Below are 21557 nucleotides of genomic sequence, written 5' to 3' on the forward strand. Positions count from 1 at the left end.
CGGGTTCCACACACACTCACTCTCAGTGGGGTACGGGTTCCACACACACTGACTCTCACTGGGGTAAGGGTTCCACACACACTGACTCTCACTGGGGTACAGGTTCCACACACACTGACTCTCACTGGGGTACGGGTTCCACACACACTGACTCTCACTGGGGTACAGGTTCCACACACACTGACTCTCACTGAGGGATGGGTTCCACACACACAGACTCTCTACTGGGGTACGGGTTCCACAGACACTCACTCTCAGTGGGGTACGGGTTCCACACACACTGACTCTCACTGGGGTACAGGTTCCACACACACTGACTCTCACTGAGGTATGGGTTCCACACACACTGAATCCCACTGGGGTACGGGTTCCACACACATTGACTCTCACTGGGGTACGGGTTCCACACACACTAACTCTCACTGGTTTACAGGTTCCACACACACTGACTCTCACTGGGGTACAGGTTCCACACACACTGAATCTCACTGAGGTATGGGTTCCACACACACTCACTCTCAGTGGCGTACGGGTTCCACACACACTGACTCTCACTGGGGTATGTGTTCCACACACACTGTCTCTCACTGAGGTATGGGTTCCACACACACAGACTCTCACTGGGGTACGGGTTCCACACACACTGACTCTCACTGAGGTATGGGTTCCACACACACTCACTCTCAGTGGCGTACGGGTTCCACACACACTGACTCACACTGGGGTACGGGTTTCACACACACTGACTCTCACTGGGGTACAGGTTTCACACACACTGACTGTCACTGGGGTACGGGTTTCACACAAACTGACTCTCACTGACGTGTTCCACACACACTAGGTCTAAGTGCTTTGTTTGGATATAAATGGGTAATTGAGTTGGTTTATATGATTTATGGTTGAGTGGAATTAATTCCTCCTGATCCACACCATTTTGGGCGTCCGTAAATAGTGTTGCACATGTTAAATGTCTCTCTCAGTGCTTACCTGAGAACGTGTCTGCTGAATCAGTGCCAGGATTGTATTGCGCAGCTCAATGTCCTTGGCTGGCGCATCTGTGAAGACGTAGATTTGGGAATTTGGAGCTGAGTTTGTGAGCGCAAGCTGGAATACAAGGAAGAAAGATTGTTCATCAGTCAGAGAATAGCGTCGTTAGCATTTGGAGAGTCATATCCGCAGATGCACAGTGCCAGAGAGATCGCCCCAGATACAGGAGTGTGAGAAAGAGAGTTAGAGAGACATCCCCAGATACAGGAGTGTGAGAGAGAGGGTTAGAGAGACCTCCCCAGATACAGGAGTGTGAGAGAGAGAGAGTTAGAGAGACCTCCCCAGATACAGGAGTGTGAGAGAGAGAGTTAGAGAGACCTCCCCAGATACAGGAGTGTGAGAGAGAGAGTTAGAGAGACCTCCCCAGATACAGGCGTGTGAGAGCGAGGGTTAGAGAGACCTCCCCAGATACAGGAGTGTGAGAGAGAGAGAGTTAGAGAGACCTCCCCAGATACAGGAGTGTGAGAGAGAGAGTTAGAGAGACCTCCCCAGATACAGGAGTGTGAGAGAGAGAGTTAGACAGACCTCCCAGATACAGGAGTCTGAGACAGGAAGGGTTAGAGAGACCTCCTCAGATACAGGAATGTGAGAGAGAGAGGGTTAGAGAGACCTCCCCAGATACAGGAGTGTGAGAGAGAGAGGGTTAGAGAGACCTCCCCAGATACAGGAGTGTGAGAGAGAGAGTTAGACAGACCTCCCCAGATACAGGAGTGTGAGAGAGAGAAGGTTAGAGAGACCTCCCCAGATACAGGAGTGTGAGAGAGAGAGAGAGGGTTAGAGAGACCTCCCCAGATACAGGAGTGTGAGAGAGAGAGAGGGTTAGAGAGACCTCCCCAGATATAGGAGTGTGAGCGAGAGGGGTTAGAGAGACCTCCCCAGATACAGGAGTGTGAGAGAGAGAGAGTTAGAGAGACCTCCCCAGATACAGGAGTGTGAGAGAGAGAGTTAGAGAGACCTCCCCAGATACAGGAGTGTGAGAGAGAGAGTTAGAGAGACCTCCCCAGATACAGGAGTGTGAGAGAGAGAGTTAGAGAGACCTCCCCAGATACAGGAGTGTGAGAGGGAGAGAGGTTTAGAGAAACCTCCCCAGATAAAGGAGTGTGAGAGGGAGAGAGGTTTAGAGAGACCTCCCCAGATACAGGAGTGTGAGGGGGAGAGAGGTTTAGAGAGACCTCCCCAGATACAGGAGTGTGAGAGAGAGAGGGTTAGAGAGACCTCCCCAGATACAGGAGTGTGAGGGGGAGAGAGGGTTTTAGAGCCATTCCCATATAAAGGAGTCTGAGACAGAGAGGGGGTTAGAAAGACCTCCCCAGTTACAGGAGTGTGAGAGAGAGGGTTAGAGAGACCTACTCAGATACAGGAGTGTGAGAGTGAGAGAGGGTTAGAGAGACCTCCCCAGAGACAGGAATGTGAGAGAGAGAGAGTTAGAGAGACCTCCCCAGATACAGGAGTGTGAGAGAGAGAGAGTTAGAGAGACCTACCCAGATATAGGCGTGTGAGAGAGAGAGTTAGAGAGACCTCCCCAGATACAGGAGTGTGAGAGAGAGAGTTAGAGAGACCTCCCCAGATACAGGAGTGTGAGACAGAGAGTTAGAGAGACCTCCCCAGATACAGGAGTGTGAGAGGGAGAGAGATTTAGAGAAACCTCCCCAGATAAAGGAGTGTGAGAGGGAGAGAGGTTTAGAGAGACCTCCCCAGATACAGGAGTGTGAGGGGGAGAGAGGTTTAGAGAGACCTCCCCAGATACAGGAGTGTGAGAGAGAGAGGGTTAGAGAGACCTCCCCAGATACAGGAGTGTGAGGGGGAGAGAGGTTTAGAGAGACCTCCCCAGATAAAGGAGTGAGAGGGAGAGAGGTTTAGCGAGACCTCCCCAGATACAGGAGTGCTAGGGGGAGAGAGGTTTAAAGAGACCTCCCCAGATACAGGAGTGTGAGAGGGAGAGAGGGTTATAGAGCCATTCCCATATAAAGGAGTCTGAGACAGAGAGGGGGTTAGAAAGACCTCCCCAGTTACAGGAGTGTGAGAGGGAGAGAGGGTTATAGAGCCATTCCCATATAAAGGAGTCTGAGACAGAGAGGGGGTTAGAAAGACATCCCCAGTTACAGGAGTGTGAGAGAGAGGGTTAGAGAGACCTCCTCAGATACAGGAGTGTGAGAGTGAGAGAGGGTTAGAGTGACCTCCCCAGAGACAGGAATGTGAAAGAGAGAGGGTTAGAGAGACCTCCCCAGATATAGGAGAGTGAGAGAGAGGGGTAAGAGAGACCTCCCCAGATACAGGAATGTGAGAGGGAGAGAGGGTTAGAGATACCTCCCCAGATACAGGAGTGTGAGAAAGAGGGTTAGAGAGACCTCCCTAGATACGGGAGTGTGAGAAAGAGGGTTAGAGAGACCTCCTCAGATACAGGAGTGTGTGAGAGAGAGAGGGTTAGAGAGACCTCCCCAGATACAGGAGTGCGAGAGGGAGAGAGGGTTAGAGTGACCTCCCCAGATACAGGAGTGTGAGACAGATAGGGGGTTAGAAAGACCTCCCCAGTTACAGGAGTGTGAGAGAGAGGGTTAGAGAGACATCCCCAGATATAGGAGCGTGAGAAAGAGGCTGTTAGAGAGACCTCCCCAGATACTGGAGTGAGAGAGAGAGAGGGTGAGAGAGACCTCCCCAGATAAAGGAGTGAGAGAGAGAGGGTGAGAGAGACCTCCCCAGATACAGGAGTGTGAGAGAGAGAGAGGGTTAGAGAGACCTCCCCAGAGACAGGAGTGAGAGAGAGAGAGAGAGGGTTAGAGAGACCTCCCCAGATACAGGAATGTGAGTGAGAGAGGGTTAGAGAGACCTCCCCAGATACAGGAGTGTGAGACAGGAAGGGTTAGAGAGACCTCACCAGATACAGGAATGTGAGAGAGAGAGAGGGTTAGAGAGACATCCCCAGATACAGGAGTGTGAGAGAGAATGGGTTAGAGAGACCTCCCCAGATACAGGAGTGAGAGAGTGAGAGGGTTAGAGAGACCTCCCCAGATACAGGAATGTGAGTGAGAGAGGGTTAGAGAGACCTCCCCAGATACAGGAGTGTGAGACAGGAAGGGTTAGAGAGACCTCCTCAGGTACAGGAGTGTGAGAGAGAGAGGATTAGAGAGACCGCCACAAAAAAAGGAGTGTGAGAGAGAGTGAGGGTTTGAGAGACCTCCCCAGATACAGGAGTGTGAGAGAGAGAGTGCGTTACAGAGACCTCCCTCGATACAGGAGTGAGATAGAGAGAGGGTTAGAGAGACCTCCCCAGATACAGGAGTGTGAGAGAGAGAGCGGGTTACAGAGACCTCCCTCAATACAGGAGTGAGAGAGAGAGCGTTAGAGTGATCTCCCCGAATGCAGGAGTGAGGGAGAAAGGGTGGATCTGGAGAGACTCCCCAGATACCACACTCCTTTCCCGAGGACTGACTTGTAATCCATGGAGACTCATCTCTGGAAAATCTCCCCCCCCGACTGCTCTCAATGCTGCAATGGACTGTTTGAAAATGTCAGGGTTTGTGGTTTTAATCACTGGACCAAAATCTGTAAAACAGAATATCAGAATCTGTCACAATGTGTGTTCATTTTCACAGTGGCATACACAAACAATATTCTAAATTCAACCCCAAAACGTCCCCGAGTTATGTGGATAGATCAGCATCACAGATGTCTGCCCCTAGCCAAGCTGTTCCAGTATAGCCATAACTCTTACATCTACCCGGCAATGTGGAAAATTGCCCAGGTGTGTCCTGTATACAAGTACCAGGAGAAACCCAACCCAACCAATTACAGCCCTATCCGTCTACTCTCCATCATCAGCAAAGTGATGGAAGGAGGCATTAACAGTGCTGTCAAGTGGTACTTAGTCAGCAATAAGGGGCTGGTTTAGCACAGTGGCCTAGCAGCTGGCTTGTAATGCAGAGCAATATCAGCAGCACGATTCAATTCCCGTACCAGCCTCCCCGAACAGGCGCCGGAATGTGGCGACTTGGGACTTTTCACAGTAACGTCATTGAAGCCTACTTGTGACAAGAAGTGATTATTATTATTATTATAACCTGCTCGCAGACACTCAGTTTGGATTCTGCCAGGGTCACTCAGCTCCTGACCTCATTACAGCCATGGTTCAAACATGGACAAAATAGCTGGATGCCAAAGGTGAGGTGAGGGAGACTGCCCTTGACATCAAGGCAGCATTTGACCGAGTATGGTATCAAGGAGCCCTAGCTAAACTGGTGTCAATGGGAGTCAGGGGAGAAACTCTCCATTTGTTGGAGTCATACCTGGCACAATGTAAGATGGTGGTGGTGGTTGGAAGCCAATCATTTCAATCCCGGGACATTGTGATAGGAGTTCCACAGGGTAGTGTCCTGGGCCCAACCACCTTAAGCTGTTTCATCAATGACCTCCCTTCTATCATAAGGTCAGAAGTGGGGATGTTCGCAGATGACTGCACCATTCGCGACGCCTCAGATCATGAAGCAGTCCATGTCCAAATGCAGCAAAACATAGACAATATCCAGGATCGGGCTGACAAGAGGCAAGTAACATTCGCGCCACACAAGGGTGCCAGGCAATGACCATCTCCAACAAGAAAATCCAACCATCGGCCCTTGACATTCAATGGCATTACCATCGCTGAATCCCCCGCTTTCAACATCCTGGAGGGTTCTCAATGACCAGAAACTGAACTGGACCCAGCCATATTAATACAGTAACAACCAGAGCAGGTCAGAGGCTGGGAATCCTGCGGCATGTAACTCACCTCCTGACTCCCCAAATCCAGTCCACCATCTACAAGGCACAAGTCAGGAGTCTGATGGAATATTCTCCATTTGCCTGGATGAGTGCAACTCCACTCTTTGAGAGAAGAAATTCTTCCTCAAATCTGTTTTATATGAGAATCCCTTTATTCTGCAAACGGGCTCTCTGGTCCTGCACTCTCCCATGAGTTTGATAGCTTGGTCCATTATTGCTCAGAGGAAGCCCTGGGCAGCTAAGAAAGTGGCAGAAGGTGACCGATTCCACGTTAAAAAGGGTTCAGCCCCAAATGAAGTCCTGGGAACCATTTCTGCCAGTAAGTGGTGGGTGGAGTGCACAGACTCAGAAATATTGGGCAATACATTCTCAGGAGATTGAAACCCTGGGAGCTGTGCAGTCGTTGAGGTTGTCCGTATGGGAGGAGCACTGAGGGAATTCAGACACTTGATCTTCAAACGTGAGCAGTTTGGAGTCCCTCACGAGGGAAGACAGGCTTTCAGCTAGATGTAAAAAGAAAATTCTTTCCACGTGGGCATTGTTGGGGAAGTCCAGCATTGTTTCCCATCCCTAATTGCCTCTGCTGCTTCATTTTGGAAGGCCCAGTTTGGAATCAAACTCATTGCTAAGGCTCTGGAGTTACATGTAGGCATGACCGGGTAAGGAGGGCAGATCTCTCTCCCAAAAGGAGATTAGTGAACCAGATGGGTTTTGTATGACAATCGAGCATCACTGGTGATAATCAAACATACAGATTGATTACAGTGCTGTGTGTTTTCCATTCTGCTTGTGTTTTCCAGTTAATATGTGGCATGGGTGTTTGACATCACCTTGTGTGATCATTCAATTTTATGTCAAGTTAATTCTGAATGTAAGAGTACAAGGTAGATATTGCACCTATTTATATCTTGTCTGGTAAAGTTTAGTTTAGTTTATTCAAACCCATAGATTCTTGTGTCTTTATTCCTTCAGGAAGATGCCTGGAGTCTCAAACTGTGCTGGTTTTAAACAACACATTATTAGCCCTGAACAGGACCTTTCCAAACCCCTCAGGGTCTACGCTAGCATCATAACATTGACCGCTGTCCTTTGTCACTTGGCTTTACTCTGTTTTCGTCTCTCTCTCTCTGTGTTGACCTGCATCACTGGATGGGCAGAGCTTCACCCACTCTCCGTGTTACTATAGTTTTCCTGTTTGGGCATCACGGTAGCACAGTGGTTAGCACTGCTACCTCACAGCTCCAGGGACCCGTGTTTAATTCTGGCCTCGGGTGACTGTGTGGAGTCTGCACGTTTTCCCCGTGTATGTGTGGGTTTCCTCCCACAGTCCAAAGGTGTGCAGGTTAGGTGGACTGTACATAATAAATTGCCCTTTAGTGTCCAAAAAGTTAGATGGGTTACTGGATTACGGGGATAGGGTGGAGGCATGGGCTTAAGTAGTGTGCTCTTTCCAATGGCCAGTGCAGACTCGATGGGCCAAATAGCCTCCTTCTGCACTGTAAATTCTATGAAATTGTGCATTGCTATCTGGTACTCCATTTTTCTCTATAATGCTGGGTTGCTCTGCAGTGAACAACATTTCCCTGCTTCACAGTGTCTTCCTGTGCGTTACACTGTTGCAGTCTGTGTTACTCAGTGTGGCTCTGTCACAGTCAGAGTTACCCTGTTTAATCTGTTACAATGTTACAATCTGTGTTACTCAATTTTACTCGGTGTTACACTGTTGTAGTCTGTGTTACTCTGTGTATATACTGTTACAGTCTGTGTTACTCGGTGTTACTCCGTTATAGTCATTGTTAATCTGTGTTACAATGTTACAGTCTGTGTTACTCGGCATTACTCAGTTATAGTCATTGTTAATCTGTGTTTCAATTTTAGTCTGTGGCTCAGCGTTACTCGGTGTTACTCCGTTATAGTCAGTGTTAATCTGTGTTACAATGTTACAGTCTGTGACACAGCGTTACTCGGGTTACTCTGTTACAGTCAGTGTTAATCTGTGTTACAATGTTACAGTCTGTGTTACTCAGTTATAGTCATTGTTAATCTGTGTTACAATGTTACAGTCTGTGACACAGCGTTACTCGTGTTACACTGTTACAGTCAGTGTTAATCTGTGTTACAATGTTATAGTCTGTGACTCAGTGTTACTCCGTTATAGTCATTGTTAATCTGTGTTACAATGTTATAGTCTGTGACTCAGTGTTACTCGGTGTTACTCTGTTACAGTCAGTGTTAATCTGTGTTACAATGTTATAGTCTGTGACTCAGTGTTACTCCGTTATAGTCATTGTTAATCTGTGTTACAATGTTATAGTCTGTGACTCAGTGTTACTCGGTGTTACTCTGTTACAGTCAGTGTTAATCTGTGTTACAATGTTATAGTCTGTGACTCAGTGTTACTCCGTTACAGTCAGTGTTAATCGGTGTTACAATGTTACAGTCTATGTTACGCGGTGTTACTCCGTTATAGTCATTGTTAGTCTGTGTTACAATGTTATAGTCTGTGGCTCAGCGTTACTCGGTGTTACTCTGTTACAGTCAGTGTTAATCTGTGTTACAATGTTACAGTCTGTGACTCAGCGTTACTCATGTTACTCTGTTACAGTCAGTGTTAATCTGTGTTACAATGTTACAGTCTGTGACACAGCGTTACTCGTGTTACTCTGGTACAGTCAGTGTTAATCTGTGTTACAATGTTATAGTCTGTGACTCAGTGTTACTCCGTTATAGTCATTAATAACCTGTGTTACAATGTTATAGTCTGTGACTCAGCGTTACTCGGTGTTACTCTGTTACAGTCAGTGTTAATCTGTGTTACAATGTTATAGTCTGTGACTCAGTGTTACTCCGTTATAGTCATTGTTAATCTGTGTTACAATGTTATAGTCTGTGACTCAGCATTACTCGGTGTTACTCTGTTACAGTCAGTGTTAATCGGTGTTACAATGTTACAGTCTGTGTTACTCGGTGTTACTCCGTTACAGTCATTGTTAATCTGTGTTACAATGTTATAGTCTGTGGCTCAGTGTTACTCGGTGTTACTCTGTTACAGTCAGTGTTAATCTGTGTTACAATGTTACAGTCTGTGACTCAGCGTTACTCATGTTACTCTGTTACAGTCAGTGTTAATCTGTGTTACAATGTTACAGTCTGTGACACAGCGTTACTCGTGTTACTCTGGTACAGTCAGTGTTAATCTGTGTTACAATGTTACAGTCTGTGACACAGCGTTACTCGTGTTACTCTGGTACAGTCAGTGTTAATCTGTGTTACAATGTTATAGTCTGTGACTCAGTGTTACTCCGTTATAGTCATTATTAATCTGTGTTACAATGTTATAGTCTGTGACTCAGCGTTACTCGGTGTTACTCTGTTACAGTCAGTGTTAATCTGTGTTACAATGTTATAGTCTGTGACTCAGTGTTACTCCGTTATAGTCATTGTTAATCTGTGTTACAATGTTATAGTCTGTGACTCAGCATTACTCGGTGTTACTCTGTTACAGTCAGTGTTAATCGGTGTTACAATGTTACAGTCTGTGTTACTCGGTGTTACTCCGTTACAGTCATTGTTAATCTGTGTTACAATGTTATAGTCTGTGACTCAGCGTTACTCGGTGTTACTCTGTTACAGTCAGTGTTAATCTGTGTTACAGTGTTACAGTCTGTGACTCAGCGTTACTCATGTTACTCTGTTACAGTCAGTGTTAATGTGTGTTACAATGTCACAGTCTGTGTTACTCAGTGTTACTCAGTTATAGTTATTGTTAATCTGTGTTACAATGTTACAGTCTGTGACTCAGCGTTACTCGGTGTTACTCTGTTACAGTCAGTGTTAATCTGTGTTACAATGTTACAGTCTGTGTTACTCGGTGTTACTCCGTTATAGTCATTGTTAATCTGTGTTACAATGTTATAGTCTGTGACTCAGCGTTACTCGGTGTTACTCTGTTACAGTCAGTGTTAATCTGTGTTACAATGTTATAGTCTGTGACTCAGTGTTACTCCGTTATAGTCATTGTTAATCTGTGTTACAATGTTATAGTCTGTGACTCAGCATTACTCGGTGTTACTCTGTTACAGTCAGTGTTAATCGGTGTTACAATGTTACAGTCTGTGTTACTCGGTGTTACTCCGTTATAGTCATTGTTAATCTGTGTTACAATGTTATAGTCTGTGACTCAGCATTACTCGGTGTTACTCTGTTACAGTCAGTGTTAATCGGTGTTACAATGTTACAGTCTGTGTTACTCGGTGTTACTCCGTTATAGTCATTGTTAATCTGTGTTACAATGTTATAGTCTGTGACTCAGCGTTACTCGGTGTTACTCTGTTACAGTCAGTGTTAATCTGTGTTACAATGTTACAGTCTGTGACTCAGCGTTACTCATGTTACTCTGTTACAGTCAGTGTTAATGTGTGTTACAATGTCACAGTCTGTGTTACTCAGTGTTACTCAGTTATAGTTATTGTTAATCTGTGTTACAATGTTACAGTCTGTGACTCAGCGTTACTCGGTGTTACTCTGTTACAGTCAGTGTTAATCTGTGTTACAATGTTACAGTCTGTGTTACTCGGTGTTATAGTCTGTGACTCAGCGTTACTCGGTGTTACTCTGTTACAGTCAGTGTTAATCTGTGTTACAATGTTATAGTCTGTGACTCAGTGTTACTCCGTTATAGTCATTGTTAATCTGTGTTACAATGAAATGAAATTAAATGAAAATGAAATGAAATGAAAATCGCTTATTGTCACAAGTAGGCTTCAAATGAAGATACTGTGAAACGCCCCTCGTCGCCACATTCCGGCGCCTGTTCGGGGAGGCTGATACGGGAATCGAACCGTGCTGCTGGCCTGCCTTGGTCTGCTTTCAAAGCCAGCGATTTAGCCCTGTGCTAATGTTACAGTCTGTGTTACTCGGTGTTACTCAGTTATAGTCATTATTAATCTGTGTTACAATGTTACAGTCTGTGACTCAGCGTTACTCGGTGTTACTCTGTTACAGTCAGTGTTAATCTGTGTTGCAATGTTACAGTCTGTGTTACTCGGTGTTACTCAGTAATAGTCATTGTTAGTCTGTGTTACAATGTTATAGTCTGTGACTCAGCGTTACTCGGTGTTACTCTGTTACAGTCAGTGTTAATCTGTGTTACAATGTTACAGTCTGTGTTACTCAGTTATAGTCATTGTTAACCTGTGTTACATTGTTACAGTCTGTGACTCAGTGTTACTCGGTGTTACTCTGTTACAGTCAGTGTTAATCTGTGTTATAATGTTACAGTCTGTGACTCAGTGTTACTCGGTGTTACTCTGTTACAGTCAGTGTTAATCTGTGTTACAATGTTATAGTCTGTGACTCAGTGTTACTCGGTGTTACTCTGTTACAGTCAGTGTTAATCTGTGTTACAATGTTACAGTCTGTGACTCAGTGTTACTCGGTGTTACTCTGTTACAGTCAGTGTTAATCTGTGTTACATTGTTACAGTCTGTGACTCAGTGTTACTCGGTGTTGTCATGATATTCAAACACACACATCATGATGGACACACTAACAGGCAAATCAGAGTACACAACACCACAACCAATCACAGACAAGAACACCAACCACATAAAAAGCACGAGCACGACACCTGGTGGTCAGTAGGTCTGGGGAGAAGGGAAGAAGAAAGAGCTGTTAAAACACCACAAGCAGGGAGCCCCCCACGTGCAGAGTGCAAAGACCAAACTGTAAATAGTAAGTTTAAATAAAGAAGCGTTGTACCATATGCAACTGTGTTGGCTCATCTGTGTGTCAGAACACCCAACACCACATGGTACAGGAGTGGATCGATACCTGCCTACTAACCTGCCATTCTGGACATGGACCACACCGGCAAACCGCAGCCGATGCAAGTCACGGGGAACCTAGGCACCAACTGGAAGCTCTACAGGCAGCGATTTGACCTGTACATCCGTGCCACCGAAAAACAGAATGTCTCGGATGACTCGAAGATTGCAATGCTCCTCTTCTACGCAGGCCCGCACGCAACCGATGTCTTTAACTCACTGGTGTTCGAAGAAGGCGAAAACCAGGCCAAATATGACACGGTCATCCTCAAACTGGACCAGCACTTTCAAGTTGAAGTAAATGAAAGTTTTGAAAGATACATCTTTCAGCAACGCCTGCAAGGTAAGGAGGAGCTTTTTCAACCCTTTTTGACGCACCTCCGGATTCTAGCGCAGTCCTGCGGTTACGGCACCACTACAGAGTCCATGATCAGGGACCAGATTGTTTTTGGTGTTGCCTCTAGTGGCCTACGCCAGCAGCTTCTTAAAATGAAAAGCCTCACCTTAGCGTCTGCTGTGGAAGCCTGTGTCCTCCATGAAAATGCTACCTGCCGTTTTGCCCGATTTCAGGCGTCCGAGTTGGCACTGAGGGGGTCCCCAGCCGTTGAATCGGCAAGCCAGGCTGCCCACGACGTCGAACGCATCCAGGCCGTCGATTACTTCCCGACCCACGGCTCGGACGACAGCGGCCGCTTCCCGCGCTTTTCGCGGTCTCCCGCGCAGGTGCACGCCAAAAATAACGGCCACAACGAGGGACGCACTGTGCAGGCGCGCCCACCGCAAGATCGCACTGCGCATACGCAGTGGCGCAACGAACGCCGTGACGTCATGACGTGCAGCAATTGTGGAGGTCTACACTTAAAAGGGCAATGTCCTGCAAAAAACCGACAGTGCCACAGATGTGCCACGATGGGCCACTACGCAGCCCGCTGTCGTGCGGCTCAACCCATGGATCCGGCGCATCCTCGACAACCTCACAGACGAGTCAGGACCGTCCAGCCCACGCATCAAGACTTCCAGTTAAGTGATGCAGATGACCAGGATGCCTTCCGAGTTTCCGTCATTGATGTCAACAAGGTCAATGCCATCAATCCAGCCGATGAGTGGTGTGCCACCCTGACGGTCAACCGATCGCGCGTCGCCTTCCGTCTGGACACCGGCGCATCCGCCAACCTGATTGCTTACTCTGCAGTCCAGGCCATGAAGGTCAAACCACCCATCACACCATCCCGGCTTAAGATGGTTGACGGGAACGTCATCCCGTCCATAGGATCTTGCCAGCTACAGGTGACTCACAAGAGGTACACGGCCACACTCCCCTTCGAAGTTGTTGGCTCATCAAAGGACTCGTTACTGGGCGCACAGGCGTGTAAGGTCCTTCACCTGGTACAGCGCATTATGTCTCTCTCTCCAGATGAGATATCCGACTTCCCGGATGCTGAGTTCCACGCAAATCTCCATTCCCTCCTCGCTCACAACCAGGAGGTTTTTGAAGGCATGGGGACATTGCCACACACGTACAAGATTCGACTCAGACCGGACGCCATCCCTGTCGTTCACGCACCTCGCAGGGTTCCTGCGCCTCTCAAAGACCGCCTCAAGGCACAACTGCAGATTCTTCAGGACCAAGGGGTCCTATCCAAGGTCACGGAGCCCACGCCATGGGTCAGCTCCATGGTCTGTGTAAAGAAGCCCTCTGGCGAGCTCCGTATATGTATAGATCCAAAAGATCTGAATAACAACATCATGCGGGAACACTATCCCATCCCGAAACGAGAAGACCTCACCAGCGAGATGGCGCGAGCCAAGATATTCACTAAATTGGATGCGTCCAAAGGATTCTGGCAGATCCAACTGGACCCGGCCAGCCGAAGACTATGCACATTCAACACCCCTTTTGGCAGATTCTGCTACAACCGGATGCCATTCGGCATCATTTCGGCATCTGAAGTATTCCACCGCATTATGGAGCAGATGATGGAAGGCATCGAAGGGGTACGTGTATATGTGGACGATATCATCATTTGGTCCACCACTCCGCAGGAACACATGCATCGTCTACGACGTGTCTTTACCCGCATACGACAAAATGGCCTGCGTCTCAACCGTGCGAAGTGTGCCTTCGGCCAGACGGAGCTGAAATTCCTCGGGGACCACATCTCAAGGTCCGGGGTCCGTCCCGATGCAGACAAGGTTAGCGCCATCACAGCCATGCCACGACCGGCTGACAAGAAGGCTGTCTTAAGATTCCTGGGCATGGTCAACTTCCTTGGGAAGTTCATTCCCAACCTGGCTTCTCATACAACAAATATGCGCCATCTCGTAAAAAAATCGACGGAATTCAACTGGCACCAATCGCATCAGCGGGAATGGGAGGAGCTCAAGCACAAACTGGTCACGGCACCAGTGCTGGCGTTCTTTGACACGACTCGCCCTACAAAGATCTCAACAGACGCCAGCCAATCTGGTATTGGAGCGGTACTCCTGCAAGAAGACAGCACGTCATCATGGGCCCCGGTTGCGTATGCCTCACGAGCCATGACCCCTACCGAACAGCGCTACGCGCAAATCGAAAAAGAATGCCTGGGCTTGTTAACTGGACTGGACAAGTTCCACGACTATGTGTATGGCCTGCCACGATTCACGGTCGAAACTGACCACCGCCCCCTGGTCAACATCATTAACAAAGACCTGAACGACATGACTCCTCGCCTCCAGCGCATCTTACTTAAACTCAGGAGGTACGATTTTGAACTGATCTACACTCCGGGGAAGGAACTCATCGTGGCGGACACTCTTTCCCGAGCAGTGAGCACACCACCAGATGCGGAGGGGTTCGTGCGTCAAATTGAGGCACACGTAACTCTGACAGCAGCAAATCTGCCAGCTGATGATCCTAGTCTGGCCCACATACGCGCAGAGACGGCGACTGACCCCCTTCTGCAGCGAGTGATGCGCCACATGACGGAAGGGTGGCTAAAAGGGCAGTGCCCCCAGTTTTATAATGTGCGAGATGATCTCACCAATATAGACGGGGTCCTTATGAAATCGCACAGGATCGTTATTCCGCACAGCGTGCGCCAGATGATTCTTCATCAACTACACGAAGGCCACTTGGGCGTCGAAAAATGCAGACGAAGGGCCCGGGAGGCGGTATATTGGCCGGGTATTAATGAAGACATAGCCAACATGGTGCTCAACTGCACAACCTGTCAGAGGTTTCAGCCGGCGCAACCTCCGGAAACACTTCTACCACACGAGATGGTGACGTCCCCCTGGGCGAAGGTGGGTGTTGACCTATTTCACGCGCTCGGCAGAGATTACATTGTTATTATAGACTACTTCTCAAACTACCCGGAAGTCATGCCTCTCCATGATCTGACGTCGTCCGCAGTCATTGGGGCCTGCAAGGAAACGTTTGCTCGCCATGGCATTCCAAGGACTGTCATGTCAGACAATGGACCTTGTTTTGCCAGCCGTGAATGGTCGTCCTTTGCCGCAGCATATGGTTTCACTCATGTGACATCCAGCCCTCTGCATCCACAATCGAACGGGAAGGCTGAAAAGGGTGTCCACATCGCCAAGCGGCTCCTGTGCAAGGCGGCTGATGCCGGATCGGACTTTAACCTTGCCTTGCTGGCCTATCGATCGGCCCCGTTATCCACGGGCCTCTCGCCAGCGCAGCTACTAATGGGTCGCTCCCTCAGGACGACGGTACCTTCCGTCCTGGCACCGACAACAGACCATGAGGCGGTTCTTCGGAACATGCAACTGCAGCGTGATCGCCAGAAAGGTCGGTACGACACACGAGCGACGGACCTGCCCCCCCTGTCCTCCGGAGACAAAGTACGCGTCCATCAACCGTATGGTGGCTGGTCAGCACCGGCCGAAGTCCTCCGACAATTGGCTCCCCGCTCGTTCCTGGTTCGCATGCCGGATGGTTCCGTGCGTCGCCGCAATCGGCACGCCCTTCGCCGACTTCCACGCTCACAGCCACACAGCACGCCAGATCCTCAACAGGCTTCCGAGGATGACTTTGTGGAGCTGCCGCACATCACGCCCTTTCCATCGCCACCCATGGCCAGGCCTGCACAGCAGCCGGTGGTTCTTGATCCACCCTTGAGGCGGTCAACCCGAATTCGTCGCAAGCCCATTAGACTGGACTTATAATACAGTTCATATGTTTAACAAGTTGCACAATTTTACATGATAACCTGTTGCTGTTTATCGTTCCAGATGTCGTCTGACTGGACAACTGTTCAAGTTTTTTTTTCTTCTCTCGTTCGCATTTATGTTATGTTATGGTACAACTTGATTCATGTGACGCACCCGACATCGCCCCATGTACATAGTTCCGTCATATGCACATGCTGCACACGACACACACACACACACACTCTTAGATGCATTCACGTCACGATCATATTTATTACCACGTAGGCACATATCTTTGTAAAAAGGGGGGATGTCATGATATTCAAACACACACATCATGATGGACACACTAACAGGCAAATCAGAGTACACAACACCACAACCAATCACAGACAAGAACACCAACCACATAAAAAGCACGAGCACGACACCTGGTGGTCAGTAGGTCTGGGGAGAAGGGAAGAAGAAAGAGCTGTTAAAACACCACAAGCAGGGAGCCCCCCACGTGCAGAGTGCAAAGACCAAACTGTAAATAGTAAGTTTAAATAAAGAAGCGTTGTACCATATGCAACTGTGTTGGCTCATCTGTGTGTCAGAACACCCAACACCACAGGTGTTACTCTGTTACAGTCTATGTTACGCGGTGTTACTCCGTTATAGTCATTGTTAGTCTGTGTTACAATGTTATAGTCTGTGGCTCAGCGTTACTCGGTGTTACTCTGTTACAGTCAGTGTTAATCTGTGTTACAATGTTACAGTCTGTGACTCAGCGTTACTCATGTTACTCTGTTACAGTCAGTGTTAATCTGTGTTACAATGTTACAGTCTGTGACACAGCGTTACTCGTGTTACTCTGGTACAGTCAGTGTTAATCTGTGTTACAATGTTACAGTCTGTGACACAGCGTTACTCGTGTTACTCTGGTACAGTCAGTGTTAATCTGTGTTACAATGTTATAGTCTGTGACTCAGTGTTACTCCATTATAGTCATTATTAATCTGTGTTACAATGTTATAGTCTGTGACTCATCGTTACTCGGTGTTACTCTGTTACAGTCAGTGTTAATCTGTGTTACAATGTTATAGTCTGTGACTCAGTGTTACTCCGTTATAGTCATTGTTAATCTGTGTTACAATGTTATAGTCTGTGACTCAGCATTACTCGGTGTTACTCTGTTACAGTCAGTGTTAATCGGTGTTACAATGTTACAGTCTGTGTTACTCGGTGTTACTCCGTTACAGTCATTGTTAATCTGTGTTACAATGTTATAGTCTGTGACTCAGCGTTACTCGGTGTTACTCTGTTACAGTCAGTGTTAATCTGTGTTACAATGTTATAGTCTGTGACTCAGTGTTACTCCGTTATAGTCATTGTTAATCTGTGTTACAATGTTATAGTCTGTGACTCAGCATTACTCGGTGTTACTCTGTTACAGTCAGTGTTAATCGGTGTTACAATGTTACAGTCTGTGTTACTCGGTGTTACTCCGTTATAGTCATTGTTAATCTGTGTTACAATGTTATAGTCTGTGACTCAGCGTTACTCGGTGTTACTCTGTTACAGTCAGTGTTAATCTGTGTTACAATGTTACAGTCTGTGACTCAGCGTTACTCATGTTACTCTGTTACAGTCAGTGTTAATGTGTGTTACAATGTCACAGTCTGTGTTACTCAGTGTTACTCAGTTATAGTTATTGTTAATCTGTGTTACAATGTTACAGTCTGTGACTCAGCGTCACTCGGTGTTACTCCGTTATAGTCATTGTTAGTCTGTGTTACAATGTTATAGTCTGTGACTCAGCGTCACTCGGTGTTACTCTGTTATAGTCATTGTTAATCTGTGTTACAATGTTACAGTCTGTGTTACTCGGTGTTACTCCGTTATAGTCATTGTTAATCTGTGTTACAATGTTATAGTCTGTGACTCAGCGTTACTCGGTGTTACTCTGTTACAGTCAGTGTTAATCTGTGTTACAATGAAATGAAATTAAATGAAAATGAAATGAAATGAAAATCGCTTATTGTCACAAGTAGGCTTCAAATGAAGATACTGTGAAACGCCCCTAGTCGCCACATTCCGGCGCCTGTTCGGGGAGGCTGATACGGGAATCGAACCGTGCTGCTGGCCTGTCTTGGTCTGCTTTCAAAGCCAGCGATTTAGCCCTGTGCTAATGTTACAGTCTGTGTTACTCGGTGTTACTCAGTTATAGTCATTATTAATCTGTGTTACAATGTTACAGTCTGTGACTCAGCGTTACTCGGTGTTACTCTGTTACAGTCAGTGTTAATCTGTGTTGCAATGTTACAGTCTGTGTTACTCGGTGTTACTCAGTAATAGTCATTGTTAGTCTGTGTTACAATGTTATAGTCTGTGACTCAGCGTTACTCGGTGTTACTCTGTTACAGTCAGTGTTAATCTGTGTTACAATGTTACAGTCTGTGTTACTCAGTTATAGTCATTGTTAACCTGTGTTACATTGTTACAGTCTGTGACTCAGTGTTACTCGGTGTTACTCTGTTACAGTCAGTGTTAATCTGTGTTATAATGTTACAGTCTGTGACTCAGTGTTACTCGGTGTTACTCTGTTACAGTCAGTGTTAATCTGTGTTACAATGTTATAGTCTGTGACTCAGTGTTACTCGGTGTTACTCTGTTACAGTCAGTGTTAATCTGTGTTACAATGTTACAGTCTGTGACTCAGTGTTACTCGGTGTTACTCTGTTACAGTCAGTGTTAATCTGTGTTACATTGTTACAGTCTGTGACTCAGTGTTACTCGGTGTTACTCTGTTACAGTCAGTGTTAATCTGTGTTATAATGTTACAGTCTGTGACTCAGTGTTACTCGGTGTTACTCTGTTACAGTCAGTGTTAATCTGTGTTACATTGTTACAGTCTGTGACTCAGTGTTACTCGGTGTTACTCTGTTACAGTCAGTGTTAATCTGTGTTATAATGTTACAGTCTGTGACTCAGTGTTACTCGGTGTTACTCTGTTACAGTCAGTGTTAATCTGTGTTACAATGTTACAGTCTGTGTTACTCAGTGTTATACTATTACAGTCTGTGTTATTCAATGTTACCCTGTTACGGTCGTGTTACTCGGTGTTGCTCTGTGGTAGCCTGTTACCTGGATCGTTGAATGGCACCAAGACATAGAAGGAAGGTTGCTGAGTGGTTCCGAGAGTGTTTTCGATGATGGAAAAGGTTCTTTCTTTGACGGCAAGGATATCGTTTCTCATACTTCCGGTGGTGTCGATGACAAAGGTAAGGGCCGAAGGACTGTCGATATTCAAAAACCTGCAGGATTCACAGGACCAGATCTCATCAATCGAATGGATCATTAGCTGCAGACGATACCCAACCTCTGAAAACAAAAGAATCTCCGAAGTAAAAGTCCTAATGCAGTAAAGCTCCCTCTACACTGTCCCCATCAAACACTCCCAGGACAGGTACAGCACGGGGTTAGATACAGAGTAAAGCTCCCTCTACACTGTCCCCATCAAACCCTCCCAGGACAGGTGCAGCACGGGGTTAGATACAGAGTAAAGCTCCCTATACACTGTCCCCATCAAACACTCCCAGGACAGGTACAGCACGGGGTTAGACAGAGTGAAGCTCCCTCTACACTGTCCCCATCATACACTCCCAGGACAGGTACAGCACGGGGTTAGACAGAGTGAAGCTCCCTCTACACTGTCCCCATCAAACACTCCCAGGACAGGTACAGCACGGTGTTAGATACAGAGTAAAGCTCCCTCTACACTGTCCCCATCAAACTCTCCCAGGACAGGTACAGCACAGGGTTACATACAGAGTAAAGCTCCCTCTACACTGTCCCCATCAAACACTCCCAGGACAGGTACAGCATGGGGTTAGATACAGAGTAAAGCTTCCTCTACACTGTCCCCATCAAACACTCCCAGGACAGGTACAGCGCGAGGTTAGATACAGAGTAAAGCTCCCTATACACTGCCCCCATCAAACACTCCCAGGACAGGTACAGCACGGGGTTAGACAGAGTGAAGCTCCCTCTCCACTGTCCCCATCAAACACTCCCAGGACAGGTACAGCACGGTGTTAGATACATAGTAAAGCTCCCTCTACACTGTGCCCATCAAACACTCCCAGGATAGGTACAGCACGGGGTTGGATACAGAGTAAAGCTCCCTCTACACTGTCCCCATCAAACACTGCCAGGACAGCTAAAGCACGGGGTTAGGTACAGAGTAAAGCTCCCTATACACTGCCCCCATCAAACACTCCCAGGACAGGTACAGCACGGGGTTAGACAGAGTGAAGCTCCCTCTACACTGTCCCCATCAAACACTCCCAGGACATGTACAGCACGGTGTTAGATACATAGTAAAGCTCCCTCTACACTGTGCCCATCAAACACTCCCAGGATAGGTACAGCACGGGGTTGGATACAGAGTAAAGCTCCCTCTACACTGTCCCCATCAAACACTGCCAGGACAGCTAAAGCACGGGGTTAGGTACAGAGTAAAGCTCCCTCTACACTATCCCCACCAAACACTCCCAGGACAGGTACAGCACGGGGTTAGATACAGGGTAAAGCTCCCTCTACACTGTCCCATCAAACACTCCCAGGACAGGTACAGCACAGGATTACATACAGAGTAAAGCTCCCTCTACACTGTCCCATCAAACACTCCCAGGACAGGTACAGCACGGGGTTAGATACAGAGTAAAGCTCCCTCTACACTGTCCCCATCAAACACTCCCAGGACAGGTACAGCGCGAGGTTAGATACAGAGTAAAGCTCCCTCTGCACTGTCCCCATCAAACACTCCCAGGACAATTACAGCACGGGGTGAGATACAGAGTAAAGCTCCCTCTACACTGTCCCCATCAAACACTCCCAGGACAGGTACAGCAGGGGATTAGATAAAGAGTAGAGCTCCCTCTAGACTGTCCCCATCAAACACTCCCAGGACAGGTACAGCACGGGGTTAGATACAGAGTAAAGCTCCCACTACACTGTCTCCATCAAATTCTCCCAGGACAGGTACAGCACAGGGTTAGATACAGAGTAAAGCTCCCTCTACACTGTCTCCATCAAACTCTCCCAGGACAGGTACAGCACGGGGTTAGATACAGTGACTCTCCCTGGACACAGCTCCGTTAATGAAGTAATTTGGGGACTTCAATGTTTTTCTCGCCAGGTCTCCAGCTTCAGACAGCAGGCTCTCACCTGAGGAAGAGTTTGTCTCCGACAGCGTCTCTGATTCGCTGGAATAGCTGCTTCGTTGCCTCAGTGGCCACATTTGCAGCTTTTTTGTGAAGAAAGCCGTGCTCAGAATCAAATTTGTCCTTGTTAATTCCACCCTTGGCAGGGCGGAATCTGCCGAAATCGAAATTACCTCCATGACTGCATTTACCTACAACAGCAATCACATTAGAAACAAAGTGTTAGTAATGAGGATGCGCTGCTCTGTCAGAGAGTCAATACTGACTGGAGTACGGCACTGTGAGAGGGTCAGTACTGAGGGAGTGCTGCACTGTCAGAGGGTCAGTAGTGAGGGAGTGCTGCACTGTCAGAGAGTACGCACTGAGGGAGTGCTGCACTGTCAGAGGGTCAGTACTGAGGGTGTGCTGCCCTGTCGGATGGTCAGTACGGATGGAGCGCTGCACTGTCAGAGGTCTGGACTGAGAGAGTGCTGCATTGTCAGAGGGTCAGTTCGGATGGTGTGCAGCATTGTCAGAGGGTCAGTTTGCAGGGAGTTCTGCACTGTCAGAGGGTTAATACTGGGGG

At 47.5% G+C, this 21557-nt stretch overlaps 1 protein-coding gene across 1 annotated transcript in view; it reads right to left on the minus strand.

Moving 5' to 3' along the window:
• Positions 1-21557, minus strand: part of LOC140386495 (von Willebrand factor A domain-containing protein 7-like) — a 232342-nt gene that overhangs the window by 126115 nt on the left and 84670 nt on the right. Inside the window, exons 6-9 of the mRNA XM_072468886.1 lie at positions 20997-21183; positions 18912-19081; positions 4478-4590; positions 988-1104 (exon numbers count right to left, since the gene is read on the minus strand). Coding sequence (XP_072324987.1) covers positions 988-1104; positions 4478-4590; positions 18912-19081; positions 20997-21183 — 587 coding nt within the window. The remainder of the gene's footprint in view (positions 1-987; positions 1105-4477; positions 4591-18911; positions 19082-20996; positions 21184-21557) is intronic.

This window comes from Scyliorhinus torazame, chromosome 12, assembly GCF_047496885.1.
Source record: "Scyliorhinus torazame isolate Kashiwa2021f chromosome 12, sScyTor2.1, whole genome shotgun sequence".
Classification (NCBI taxonomy): Eukaryota; Metazoa; Chordata; class Chondrichthyes; order Carcharhiniformes; family Scyliorhinidae; genus Scyliorhinus; species Scyliorhinus torazame.